This window comes from Oratosquilla oratoria, chromosome 26, assembly GCF_046742065.1.
Source record: "Oratosquilla oratoria isolate Oo_2021 chromosome 26, ASM4674206v1, whole genome shotgun sequence".
NCBI classification, from domain to species: domain Eukaryota; kingdom Metazoa; phylum Arthropoda; class Malacostraca; order Stomatopoda; family Squillidae; genus Oratosquilla; species Oratosquilla oratoria.
This window is the reverse complement of record NC_134802.1, coordinates 43,283,385-43,298,043: the sequence shown is the minus strand read 5'-3', so window position 1 is coordinate 43,298,043 and position 14,659 is coordinate 43,283,385. Positions and strand designations below refer to the sequence as shown.

Here is a 14,659-nt window from a genome sequence, read left to right as displayed (position 1 = left end):
TTTAAATTATATTAAAGGAAATAAGAACGACTGCTACAATTTTCTTGATAGTGTACATTTTAAAGAATGTGAATTTTTAGTATCATGTATAAATGCAGTGGCTAGTGTAGACTTTAAAAAGGCACGGATTAGTTCAGAAAAATCACCCCTAATATTTTTTGAAATAAAATTTGCGATACCATATAGGTTATAAATGAGTAATAGTGCAACCAATAACTGAAAATCAAGTATTGTAACGTGTTTTATGATAGAACACGTTTTTGAATTTCGAAAGCCACTTTTCATATGAAGAAGAAAAAAGGGCAAGATTTCCAACTCGTGTTAGTGTAAATGATGTGATAATATGACTTTTACGATACTTCACCGTAATTTGGCGATAAGTACAATGTCGATAATTAGTTTAGTTAACTGGAAAGGAGAGTCACATTAACTTAATTTTGTTTTAACAAAATTAAATGGACGATGCGGTCCGGAAGAGTATTTCCAATGGTCACAAACGAATGGTTCACGAAGGTAAGCAATGAGGTTATCACCAGCAAAGCACCAAGAAAATAGATATTTATCGGACGTGAAGGACGATTTATGGGTTATGGGGAATTGCAGGGATGGGTAATATAGCTCGATTTGCTACGACTGCGCCGAAACGTGGACGCTACCGACTTATCTACGTCAAGTCTGTCTGGCACGCTTCCACCTCCGTCTACAATCCAGTGTCACTATGACGAAGTTCACTTTGCCCTTCGCAATTGTTCGTCTTCTGTATATATTTTTTCGTATTCAGGATCTACATAAGGAATATTGAGCATGTTTCTTCAGGCATTCCCAATGTAGAGTATTTATGCAGACTTTCCTTCCATATGAATGGTAGCTGTGCGAGATTATCCATAAGGATAGGTTTCGATAATCTACAGACATTCTACGTTCATTCTACGTTCGTGTACACTACATGTAATGTGATCCACATTCATGTCTCTCCAGCAGTAGATCTTATCATAATGTTGTATGTATTGTTATTTATTTCTCATAAGAAAAGACTTTTGAAAAGTACCTGGTGGCAATTTTTTACAAGTGATTAGGGAAGGGCAGAAGAGAACATAAGAATGAAGGAGACTGCTAGAGACCATGAGGCCTACACTAGGGAGTTCCATGTCCATTACCACGTGCCATCCCCATCCATAAAGTCGTCTAACAGTTTCTTGAAATAACTGATAGTTTCAGCGCTCACTACATGGTTACTAAGTCTGTCCCATTCGTTGACCACCCTATTAGTAAACCAATTCTTGCCTATTTCCTTCTTAAATCTAAATTTGTCCAGTTTAAATCCATTACTGCGAGTCCTGCCCTATTCTCTTAATATGATCACCTTGTTTGCATCATCCTTGTTAAAGCCTTTGATCCACTTAACACCTGTAATAGATCAACCCGCATTCTGCGTCTTTCCAAAGAATGTAAGTTAAGGTGCCTAAACCTCTCTTCGTAAGGTAAATTTCTGAGCTCATTTATCATTTGGCTATTCTCTACTGATTCTAGTGAATTGTTGTCCATTCTATAAGACTGAGACCAAAACTGTACCGCATAGTTAAGGATGGGTCTAACTAACGCTAGATAGAGTTTGATAATTACCTCTGCACTTCTAGCAATGAAACCTAATGCTCTGTTTGGTTTATTCCTTGGGGTAATGCACTGTTTCCTGGAAGTAAGGTCAAGACTCGCTAGAACTCCCAAGTCTCTCTCGCACTCAATTTTCTCTAAAAACGTGTTATCTAAGTTATATCTATTTTCGGGGTTGTGTAGCCCTACTTTTAACACGCTGCACTTTTAGATATTGAAGTTTATTTGCCATTTCACCGACCATGTGAACAATTTGTTAAGACCGTTCTGCAGAATCACGGCGTCGTCTCCTGACCTAATTTGGCGTCCTATTTTAGTGTCGTCCGCAAACTTACTAACATCACTATTAATCCCATTGTCCAAGTCGTTTATGTACATAATGAACAATAAGGGATCCAAAACCGAGCCCTGGGGGACCCCACTAGAACCCCTCCCTATTTGAATTTTACTCCATTTATGTTGACCCTCTGTTTTCTGTCACTGATCCAAGTTCTAATCCATTCTAACGCTTTCCCTCCTATGCCATGAGCTTTGGTTTTATTTAGTAGTCTCTGGTGATCACAGAGGAGGACGAAGACTTCGTGTGTGAAAAAAAATGTTCTTTACCGCGTGTCCGAAGATGTTTTGATAGAGCAACAGAGTAAAAAGAGGTAAAGGGTGAAGGGATTGGTGGAAATGTTGAAGATAAAAGAAACGCGTTGGATGGAGCGAGTAACAGGGAAGTTTGACGGTGCGGAGGAATACTTGGGCGATTGGTTTCAAATTCATGTCGCTACAAAGGACTCTTCACCGACTTTATTCCAGCCAGTGCCATATGATTTTATCATATCTAGGGACTTCGTAGTTAAGGGGTGAAGGGAGTTTTATCATGACGGGGTTGAGGTGCCAGTAGCAGGGAAGGGTTCAGTTGATTATGTTGATTTGAACCTGAGGACGTTTCACTCACCGTCGAGATAACAATCATAGCAAAATGTACATAGTGAAACGAAATAAAAAGAAACGAAAAACTGCAATTCAGTGAAATCAATAGTATAAGTCGACTAATAACCAACATATGTGAAGAAATATCTGCCCCGAAGTATTGCACAGTAGGTCGGTGTAATGGACTCGGTAAATACGCAAGCTGGGAGGGGATAGCTGATGAAGGGCTTATAATCTGATGCTTAGAGGGATTAATGAAGGGCCAAAGTTTGTGGTTGTCGATGCGGCTAATCGAGATATTGAAGAGGAGTAGGTGGGGAGGAGGAAGAGATAGGAGGGAAAGAGTAAAGGCATGGAAGAGGAGGAGGTGTGTAGGTAGGAAGAAGTGGGGGTGAAGAAATAGCGATACTGCGTAGTTGCAAGTCACAGTGTTGATAAAGCTTGTTGAAATAGATTATTGTCAGTATTTACAAAGAGTCGTCAGCAACGGTGAAACTAAAGTTCAGTAAAACCATTCAGATTAAATCATTTTAGATACCTTGACACATGCAATATTTTTCAGGAAATGAAGACTTGGTAAGGGCGGTGTTTGTAGGTTGAGGTGAAATACAGGTTATGATATACTTTCGAATTTTCCTTTGTTGAATGCCACACAGTTCAGTTCAGGTGAAGGGAGGGCTGAAGACAAAATGCTTCATTCTGAATATGCTCCTTAGCTGAATAAAGCCATCTGATATATTTATTACTTGTATACTGTAGCGCAGTCCTGATCTTCCAATTGTCTTATATACTTCCATTATTTTTCCCTTCCTAACTCATCCTCTTCATTTCTATGTACTCTACTTTCATGCACTATTCTGTGACGTAGGGTTAGTTTAAGGTTTTACAGTAGTCAGTTACTCTCCTCTCGGAACTGTAAACACTACTATCCTAGCATCAGTCTTAGCAGATCCCAGTCAGTCTGCTTCCCCTCACAATAATATTTAATCGCAACTCTTTCTTATCTCAGAGTTTGTTTGCTTTCCATTCATCTTTATGTAACCTATTTGCCTTAAAGAATACATCCAGCACGTGTTCTCATGTCTGCCAACCGAGCCATCCACAAGTTATTTTTACAACAGGTTCTCTATAGATGAACAAAATCTATTCTAAAGCCTCATTCATTAACCATATTGTTAGTCATATGAATCCATTCGAAGCCTCAACCAAGCCCACATAAAGGCATGTGAAAAAGGATAAATATATAAATTAGATAACAAATACAGTGGTTCATTGTTTGAATTTCAGCTTGTTATTGAATTTTAATTTTCTTCAGGAAAAAAATATTATTCTGTTCAAGTAGCAAGCCTATGATAATCATTCATGTAAAAATCTTGAATTTCTACTTAAGGTTTCTCGGTGAGAAAAATAGAAAGTTGAAACTGTTGTTTGAACTAGTGTCTGTACGGAACTGCAGGATCGTCGTCCTCAAATGACAAGCGAACTCGTTAGGTTTAGCTCTGGGTACAAACTGCTTAACAAGGAGCGACTTTGTTCCGCCACTTATTCGGACGCTTCGACACTTGGTTCGAAGCGTCCTCAAAAACTAACAAATATTCATTCAACTACGACTTCGGTACGATGACGACTACGTTGGCGTCATGAGGCGCGAGTGGGTACATGAGGATGCCAGCATCGGCGTCTTAATTATATATATACATATATATATATATATATATATATACAGTATGTATATATATATATACAGTATATATATATATATATATTTGTAGCTGTACATGAGTTACCCCCCGGATTATGTGAACTTTTTTTGTCACGTTTTCTGTGTTTATTATTACTCAGAGTAAAAGAGAACGAGTAATACAGCAATGACCTTATATTTTATAATGCGAGTAGTGTGATGCAGCGTACATATGGCAACCGATGCTGCGCACGAGAATTAAGTTTATAGTTTATAAATTGATCAATATAAATCCTCAATGGAGGAGAGAGAACTCGAAGTTCATACTTAAATAACATAAATTACATAAACAACTATCGTAATACCCTAGACGGTCAAATTACCAAAACAGTTATCATATACCATTCATATATGGGAACCCTACTGAATGGATCAATGCTGAATGTCTAAAATTGGGAAAATTCAAATGTTTGAAACAAAAAGTTCCAAAATCTAGAAAATTTATAAATAACAGAAGCCCTGATGTATTTTTAAAAAGCATGTTTGTTCAAAATGTTGATCCCCAAATTTTAAGAGATTCCAAATAACTATATGTAGAAGTATCAGCAAAATGTCTTTGATGATCAGATTTTTACAGAGTAGTCTAAATCATATCAGGGAATGATAAAAGATAAAATAAATTTACATTTTGAAATGTATTAGGCAAGAAGAATGCATAAAATTACAATTTCCCAGAAACCGCTGTAGGTAAATAGAACAGATTGGTAGTGGGTATTGTGTTCTCTTATTGTGTACAGTATATACAAGTGTTTTAAATTAAGATGTAATAGAACTGCTAAAGTATCATAGATCATTCATGAGACTCAACATCATAAGTATATTGTCCTCCAAATTGTGGACATGATAAACAATGTATGTAAACAACCAGCACTCGAACTGCCATATTTAATATATTGACCACTACTACCACCATTTAAGCATTCACAGCCTATTCATCCAGATCTACATCATTGCATTCACTGTCATACTTATTTCACCATAACCACTACCACCACATCTGTGATCACTGTTATTATTTCAGCCACCATCATATCCACTAATGCTACCACATTCGCCACTACATATACTGTACCATTGTCTTTGCTACTTACACCACTTTCATTGTATCCACTATCATTACCACATTGGCCGCTACCTCGACTAACACTTTCGCTCCCTACACTACCATCACCACATCCACCATAACCTTCTAATTCTGTCATCATTAGGTAGCAATACTGATGCCTAATTACTGTACGTCTGTATTTCCTATAGATCAAGTTACCAATACGAGGATGAGACTGCATCTTCAAAGAGGAGAAAAAGAGGTTCCATATTCTTCAGGAAAAAGAAGGTAAGTTGACTATAGATTAGTAGAAGAAAAGGGAAACAGGAGACAGACAGAGGGGGCAAATCTAATGGGACCTAGAAAGAAAGAAGGAGGGAAGGGAATTATGTGATGCTGCTACTTATGGTACCATACAGTAATTGCACTTGTTTTGGTACTCATTAAATATGTGGAAGTTGTTGAAGAGGAAAGTGAGGTACTGAGGGGATGGAAGGGAAATACAAAGTGAGGATTGATATGCATGGTGAAGTCTTTCTGTTTGTGATGTGTTTTAGAAGTAGCATGTAGAATAATGATGGGATGTAAGAGTTAGGAAAGGTTTGCTTGTGGTGATGATGTTAAGGTTATTGATAATGGTATTAGTGCTGAGGTAATGGTGATGATGCAAATAAGGCTGTGGAGATGGAGGAAGAAGGAATGGATTATGGTAATAGAAGTGAGGATAAGGATGTGGAGGTGGGGAAGGAAGATGTGGAAGGTAAAAGGAAATGAAAAAAAGGAGTTGTAGACTATACTTTTAATCTATCTAACTTCAGAATCTTCTGCTCTTTTCAAAAACATTCAATTACCCTATAGGGTAAAATTCAATTAACCTATAGGGTGCACTGATGCTTTAATATCATTATTCAAGATATTGTAGTTTCAAGTGCTGTAGATGTACTGAAGCCTCCTCACTCAGTGTAGCCAAGTTAGAGTGTAAGAATCTTATAGCTGAATGGAGTCCAGAATGTAGTTGAGCTAATGTGGTGCTTATGTTGGGGGGGGGGGGTTACTGAAGTATCGAGTTTGGTGATTTGTCTTGAAATATGGGTGACCTTTTTTTTTACACATTATATGGTACAAGTAGTAGGTTGTAAATTATTTAGGGGTAAGCTGCTGGTGTGGAATTAGTGATCATGGAAATAAATCTGCTTACATGTTTGTACAACTGAAATATTATCAGTTCAGTGTGTAGTTAAGTGTTGTAGTATAATTTTTGTATGGGTGAGGGGAATAAATATAAACATAATCTCCCACTTACAAAATGAACAATTACAGTATTTTGGCTTAATTTAAAGTAGTAAAATTACAGACTTAAAGGAAAGTACAAGTGTGTACTCTTGTATGTATTTGTACTGTTCCTTTTAAAATGAGCTCTCTGCAATTCTAATGTATGACAAGAAAATACATATCCCAAAAGGGCCTTTCCCTCCTATAAAGAGGGTAGCCCAGCCAAGGCATACACCCACCTCTCACCCATCACCCATCCCAAGAAAATAGATGTAATGATATATATTATGGTATTAGCAATATGAAATTAATAATGTACTTCTTTTGCAGGACAAATTAAAGAAAAGTTCACATCAATTTGTATCTGTGTGCTACAGTAACTCTGCCACCTGTGATGTATGCAGCAAATCTATGACCAATAAGCCTGCACTGCGATGTGAAAGTAAGCAAAGAGCAGAACTAGATCTGCCAAAGATGCCTTTTCTTATTAGGGTATAGAACCTCGTCCAGAATGAAAGATTAGTGAACATGAAATGTACTTAACTAAAATTATAGTATTGAATATTTTTTTTAAATTTGGGACTGCAAAAGGGTGAGGAAGAGAGGGATGGAAACACTCATGAAGATAATAGTATGATTAGATATCAATACTTGAGTATTAATAGGAGGTTGTGGGACAGCAGGAAAAGATAATATATATTAGAAAAGGGAAGATAAGATTTTCTTCCAACTGTGAATGAAATGTGAGCAAGTAATTATGTGAATAATAGTAATTTATAATTGTGTCTAACTATCATATTTATTGTATATGAACATATTCATTACATATAATTTCAGCATGCCAAGTGTGTGTCCATGTGAATTCCTGCAAAGACCAAATCTCAGACTGCTCCAAACTAAAAAATCCCAAGGTTAGTACCTAAAATAGATTTAGATCACATCAAATCATCTTTGATATCAAGAAAATGCACCTTTGTTTTAGAAACAGAATGCCTTTTTTTTTTTTTATATGCTTTCTTTGTGGAAGTTTTTATTTGAAATAAATCATCGTCTCTCATATAAATTATAAATAGAGGTAAGAATAAATATTGTTGATGTTTTTCCTGGGGTGAAGATATTGTTGAATGTACATTTACACACACACACAATATAAGAAAGAATCCAAAGAGCAATGACAAAGATGGCCCCAACACTTTCAAAACTGACATATGAGCAAAGATTGTCTAAACTGGAACTACCAACCCTGGAACAAAGAAGAGAAAGAGGTGATCTGTTGGCCATTTACAGAATTATGAAAGGCATGGAAGTCCTTGATAGAGAAGACTTATTAAATTGGGATAGAAGAAAAACAAGGGGACATGAAAAGAAACTCAAAAAGGACAGTTATAGAAGAGATCTGAAAAAAACAGCTTTCCACACAGAGTGGTGGATGTCTGGAACAAATTGGATGAAACAATAGTGTGTGCAAACACCATACATGAATTTAAGAACAAACTAGATGTTGTGAGATACAAAGATGGGTCACCATGAGCATAGCTCCCCTTCCCGTATAATACAACTAGGTAAATACACACACTATACACAAATTTCAGAGCAAACTAGACACTGAGATACAAAGACGGGACACCATGAGCATAGCTCCCCTTCCCGTAAGATATAACTAAGTAAATACACATACACACACACTCTCACACACTCATAGTGAGGTATTGATTGCATGACAGATAAAGGTGAGAATAAGTATTATAGAATTCTTTTTCCCAAGATAAAAAAATTGTTGAATGGTAGCATGCAGCCAGTACTTTAGGGACTATTGGGGTGGCCCCTATGGACCAGAGCCACACATCATTCATCTTTGTTACTGTACTCAAAGAAATTATGATAGTTTTGCACTTCTGCTGTCCTTCCATTATGCTGTTCTCTTGAGCATCTCCTTTACCACTTCTATGACTTCCTATTCCTGATCCCCATGGTAGTGGCAGGGAGACTGCCACCATATTTCTCAGACGTATCATAGAAGGTGACTAATATGCATGGAGCAAGGGACTAGAGATCCTCTGCTGTGTATTTTCCTCCTATGAAATATCAAAGCATAAAAATGTCTAGGAGGACTCTATATATAACCCTAGTAATTGGGTCATTAACATCTTCAATGTGAATCAAATTCTTGTGCACAGCATTGGCTGCCTGATGTATGATGATTCAGTGATGCATCACAATACTATCATCATATAGAGTTACAGCTTTATTACTCATTCTCTTTCACCCTGAATGTTAATAACTACAGAAAATGCAATCAAGCTTGTTCACAGAATACAGGGGTCACTCAGCTACAACTAAAAAATACATATAATCAAGATACTGAAGATGGCATCCTTGTATATACACTTGAGCCTCATGACACTGATGTTGGCGTCATTACATGGAAGGCATTAAAATGGGAAAGAAGAAGGATGTGTTAGTGTTGAATGAAACTAAGTAGAAAGGGAGAGGTGACTGAGTTTGGGAGTGTGATGGGGAGTGTCAGGGGTGATGAGTGGACAAGGAAAGGTGATGAGGTAGGAAAGTGTGTAGTGGAGATTAGGGAAAGGTAGCATGCACCCAGTACTTTAGAGACTTTTGGGATGGCCACCTTCTTAGAAGAGGAAAAGGACCTTTTGGTGTATGGATATATGTTTTTATAATACAGTGAAAACTTTTTTTTTTTTTTTTTTTTTTTTAAAGGACAATTACAGTGTCAAAACTGTCAGCAATTGCCATCTTCAAGTGTATTTTTATGTACTTATGGTCAGGATGTCAAGTAATGAAATGTGTGGGAGACTGAATAGGAGAAAGCATAGGTTTAAAGTTACAATCTTTTCCATAAGTGAGAAAGGTGTGCTGGGAATGAATTGGCATATTGTTGGGAAAGAAATGTGTTGCAACCTTAATGTGGTTTATTCAGGGAATCAAAGGAACAAGTATGATGGGAGTCTTAAAATGGTTGAGGATGCCTAGTCACCTCTCTGTACAGGTAAAAGCTAATTAGGTGGGAATATAATACTTTCTCTTCAGTAGCTAGTGGTTTTGAATAGATGAGAAATTGAGACAGCCTGAAGGGATTTCTTCTTGTCTGCCCTGGAAACTCTTGATTAAATGAAGATGAAGGAGGGTTGCCATGTAATGGACCAGTGCTGGTAAATTAGCTTTGTCTATCAGGTCTTGCTGTGAAGGTTCCATCTTGCTGCATCGTCACTGACCCAAGTAATGGGCAGGGGACAGGGGTGACCTTTCATCCAGAAGGAGCTAAGATAAAAAAATCAACAAAAGGGTTTTGGATAGGTGTAGGATGAATAAAGTGTGGGTTATGCTTTGACTCTGCCACCTTCCTTATAAGGGGGCAAGGGCCTTTTGATATATGAATGTATATGTTGTTAGTGATCTTGATAGAGAAGAAACTTTTGTGGAGTAAGGGTATGTCATGATAGTTATTTAATTCATGTGATTACTATATATTTCATTATAATGTTCTGCTAAGACTTACAGTAATTGAAATGAGTAGATTTCAGACAAACACATAAAAAGTTATAGCCTATTAGACACAGTGATATCAGAACAGATTTTTACTGTTCACTGAATTGCTGTTCATTCTAGCTGATCCTTCTGGCAGCTGGCCTAACAACCTTGGTGAGATATGGCCACCATATTGGCCTTATGTAGCTGCTTTTTTAGTTCTGAATTATAGATTCAATTCTTTCCTTAAAAATCTCTCAGCAGAATGACTTCATAGTTTTTATTAGTTTGTTTTCTAACCTTGTTGATAAGTTTTACCTGTACAACCTTGTAAATGAAAAGCCATTTGTAGTTATGAAATCTTACTCATGAGCATATTTTTCTTTATAGTATATGTATAAAGATTTTTAGTATTTAGATAGCTGTTCATAAGTATTTGGTATTCAACTGAATTAAGTATTGTATGATTTCAAATTGTTACGCTTTATTGAACCCTCATTCACATGTTGACAGTTACTCCTCTATTTGCTGCATTTCAAGAAATGAGAGTGTTTCATATGCATGCACTTTTCCTCTACTCTCATTACTTGATACCCCATAGATATGTAAAAAGATTTAGGGTTGGTGAACTTGATACTTTTATCATGGAAGTGATGGAATTTAATCTGAATGAGGACTAGCAAGAGTGGCATGGTGACCAAGTAGCCAAGAGTGCTGTGGTTTGACTGATATTTTGAGAGTACTTTCAAATCTTTTTATATTTGATAAGAGAAAATGCCCTGTTCAGTCCACATTTGCTTGACCCAGCCCAATCCTGCATGATCCATTTTATATAATAATTTACAACCTGATGTAATCTACCCCTGTGAAGTCCATCTGACATGAGTAGGTCTTTGTTGTACGTGAGAGTGACTGCATAGAGTATTTAAATGCAGCTAATATCAACACTTTAGTACAGGCTAGTCTATCTCATAATTTCATTATGATATTTCTAGATTATAGGGTTTCATAATCTTTAGAACCCTTTTTACAGTAAGCTTTTGAATTTACTTCAACAGAAACTTTATATTCCTTTTTTTAATGCAGGGACTTAAGTAATGTTATGACTATTTGTGCTTTTTTACTTACATTTCAGGTTTCATTTTTTATCATGGTAAAATGGAAATAGTAAACCTTATTTGAGTGGTTATAAGTTATTGATCTTTAACATCACTAATCCTGATATTATCTTCCAGAAAACTAACAATTGTTATGCTGGTGAATAATGATTGTGTAATTTTTCTCTAATAAAATCAAATTGATGCATCAACAGGTGATACAAAAGCAAGGAGGAACTGCAGGGTTGACATCTAATACAAAGAGTGCTAGTCTTGGTTCCAATGCTGGTGTAGGTTTAGTAGGTGTTGGGAGCCTCTCCTCTTCATCTGGTGGCAAAGGACAGCCTACAACACGATCAAGGTCATCAGTCACCCATTCTTCTTCACCAACACGCCCACACAGTGTTGCTACACCAAGGTAGGGTTCACAGTATTGCATTGACTTTGAGATTGAGTAGATATTAGGTTAAGTTATAGAAAGCGTAGGTTGGGTAGCAAGGGAAATACTAGAGGTCATAGGGAAAAAAGTAGTATCTTAGTGTTAGTGGGAACTGTTTAGTGTATAAAGAATGTGCATCAGGAGTTAGACGGTGATTCACTGTAGTTATTAATGTACTTTTGAATCATAACATGATACTAACAAACTTACAATGACTAATTTTGTGTTATTGTTTAAACATAATGAAGGTCACTCTTGTTCATCTAATGCTGCATACCATGTGTTTTTAACCAGTTGAATATTTTTGTAAATAACTTCTGAAATTTGTTATCATTACTAAACTTGAATTATATATCCTCATCCATACCAACAACACATAAGGGTCAGGCTTTTTTGTATAATTTTTCTTTATTTTCTATGTCTGAAAATACTGAAGGAAATAATCTCTTCTGAGTTTGCACAGTTTGCTATTAGTTCTTCTTCTATTATGTTTTGTTCCGTATAGTTTGCCCTCATGCCATGTTTTTGTTTCAGCTTTGGTTAGTTTTGATCAGTTTTATGTTTCATTAAAGATTGATTTTTGTCCTTGCACCAGTTAAAATCCAATTACGGCAACCCGAATGTTGAATAAAACTGCTTTGATGCTGATTGTGATTCAACCATTTTTTTTTTTTTTTTCATTCTTTCTTTTTCTTTTTCTTTTTTTTTCTTTTGCTGAGTTGCTGCTTTTTTTTCTCATCTTGGTTAAGGTTATACGTAGATGCTGACAGTAATTTTTAAAGGCACGAATGAGTTGTAAGTCTCATAGTTTTGTGATTTAATTCTTTCTTCTTGAATGTGACATGATCTTGTGCCTGTCGATTATTTGGGAAGAGGAAATATGGATGGTGATTAGTTGTCCATATGGGTACTTACTACTGGTTCCTGTCTTTTGTTTTTTTCCCTTATTTCTTTTATTTTTTTTAACCTGCTGAGTACAGTACCCAAACCAGCACGCTGTCACAGTTACGAGCTCAGCCTAGGGCAGGGACACACCAGTGATTCCATGTTGCTGTTTTTGGTTTGCTTTCTTCACTATGGTTGTTTGTATAGAAGCATTTGGTTGAGTAAGTATGTAGGCAAGAGCTTATGGTTGCAATTGCTGCTGGCCTAGATTGTAGTCCTATGGACATCCCACAGTACAATGGCAGGAGAGGTGGCAGCATTAATAACTACTGTGGGCTGAGCACAAGGGCACCACTTTCATTACTTGTGTTTCAATTTTCTATATTTTTTCTTGATTTTTTAACTTGTACATTGTCACCATAATCAGTATCATGTTTATCTCATTAACTGCAGTTTTTGCTATCATTACCATATTACCATTACACCACCAACACTATCCCAACCACTAAAACTGGGATAATTTGTTTTTATTACACTCCCTCATTGTTTCATTTAATGATACCATCACTCATGATTGATGGGTGTTATTACTGTATTCATCATCAGTAATTCCACTGTGAATGTCTTTCTGTTACTATTATCATTGTCATAGTTAATGCGATCAGACAATTATCAAAACTATTGTATTTATATTGACATTTACAGTTACCATTCTCAGTCACCATTTCAAATAAATGCCAACAGTACCCACTGTCAGTGGTTTGACACTTGCACTTCCATTACCTAAATGACTGTCAGTAACTCACTATGTGTGCTACCTTTGCCACCAGCACTTGTACCCATTACCAAGCACCCTGGATTGCATTAAGTATAGTTCATACAGTAATATTAGTTTAGTAACCTCAGCAAGTATTTATGTCCAGTACACCAAAACACTTTAAGAGCTTTGTTCATTACCACATAATTGTTTGCACCATTTGCTAAACAGAGGGTACACAGCATTTGTTGTCTTCTTTAGCATTTGTGTTGATACTTTGACCATCACCTCTGCCTTTATGATTTCAAATTCACCATTTTGTTATCTTCTTTCAACATCTTCATTTATATTATACAAAAGTGCCAATACCTTAAACATCATAATTTGAATATTGCCTCATCCAACAATACCATGAATGAAACAGTCTTTGTCACCATCACATACACTCCATTTACACTCATCAGTAACAGATATTTTTCTTTTACACTACATGTATATATAGTTAACTTTCATTCAGTATATCATCAAGACTTCATCACTGCCAACCTCGAGAGAATAGTAGGGGTGATAGTGTAGACAAAGGTTTGGTAAATTTTTGGAACAGGTTATCATTTCAAAAACATTTCAAAGAAATCATTATTTGAAAATTTGATGTGGGATTCATTGGTTAAGATGTCCATCTGTATCAGTATATTTGGATAATGGATGGTAGAAATTATTGTAAAATTATTTGAATTATGGCAACATGTAAAACATGGTATGGTTAATTACATTTTTCTTTTATAATTTAATGATGGCATCTGTCTTATAGTAGGTTATTCAGAGTTTATTGAGCAATTTCATTTTTATAAAAACAATTCCTTTTAAGAAATATTCAGAAGATGCAAGGTGATTAGGGCTATCACCCTTGGAATTGTTAAAGATTATTTTCAAATTATCAGATAACGAATCATTAGATTATGTTGGAGTTTATTTTAGCATGAAGTAAATTGAAGTAATTGAATTAGAGAATGCAATTTTTTCCAAAATTAATAATATCCTTGCAGTAAAGGTGCCCAAATCTTAGCCATAGCCTCCACCACTGCCTATTTTTTTCATTGCAACTATAAGTACATATTGGTTCTGTATGCAGCACGTCTTTCAAGATTTAGATGTACTGTACTCTGAATGTTGTTTGTGTTTGATGGAGCATAAAGGCTTTTTTTCTCCGGTCTGAAGTGGTGTGCCATGAGGAAATGGCAAGTTCATAGATCTGTGAAGATCCTAAGTGGAAAAAATAATATTGCAACAATGAATAAACAGAAAGAGCTGTGGCTTGAAGTGTTGCCATACAGGGAAGAACAAGACAGATGTTAGTCATGACTTTGGTTCATACTTGAGTGGTAGGCATAGGATATGG

The 14,659-nt window shown here is 36.1% G+C and overlaps 1 protein-coding gene across 7 annotated transcripts in view; it reads left to right on the top strand.

Moving 5' to 3' along the window:
* Window positions 1–14,659, top strand: part of LOC143039494 (uncharacterized) — a 957,356-nt gene that overhangs the window by 892,777 nt on the left and 49,920 nt on the right. For 6 of the 7 annotated variants that reach the window (XM_076209611.1, XM_076209610.1, XM_076209607.1 and 3 more), the window contains 5 exons: window positions 5,528–5,606; window positions 6,921–7,032; window positions 7,428–7,501; window positions 10,224–10,256; window positions 11,395–11,597. In XM_076209611.1, coding sequence (XP_076065726.1) covers window positions 5,528–5,606; window positions 6,921–7,032; window positions 7,428–7,501; window positions 10,224–10,256; window positions 11,395–11,597 — 501 coding nt within the window. The remainder of the gene's footprint in view (window positions 1–5,527; window positions 5,607–6,920; window positions 7,033–7,427; window positions 7,502–10,223; window positions 10,257–11,394; window positions 11,598–14,659) is intronic. The other variant, XM_076209609.1, reaches the window with a different exon arrangement.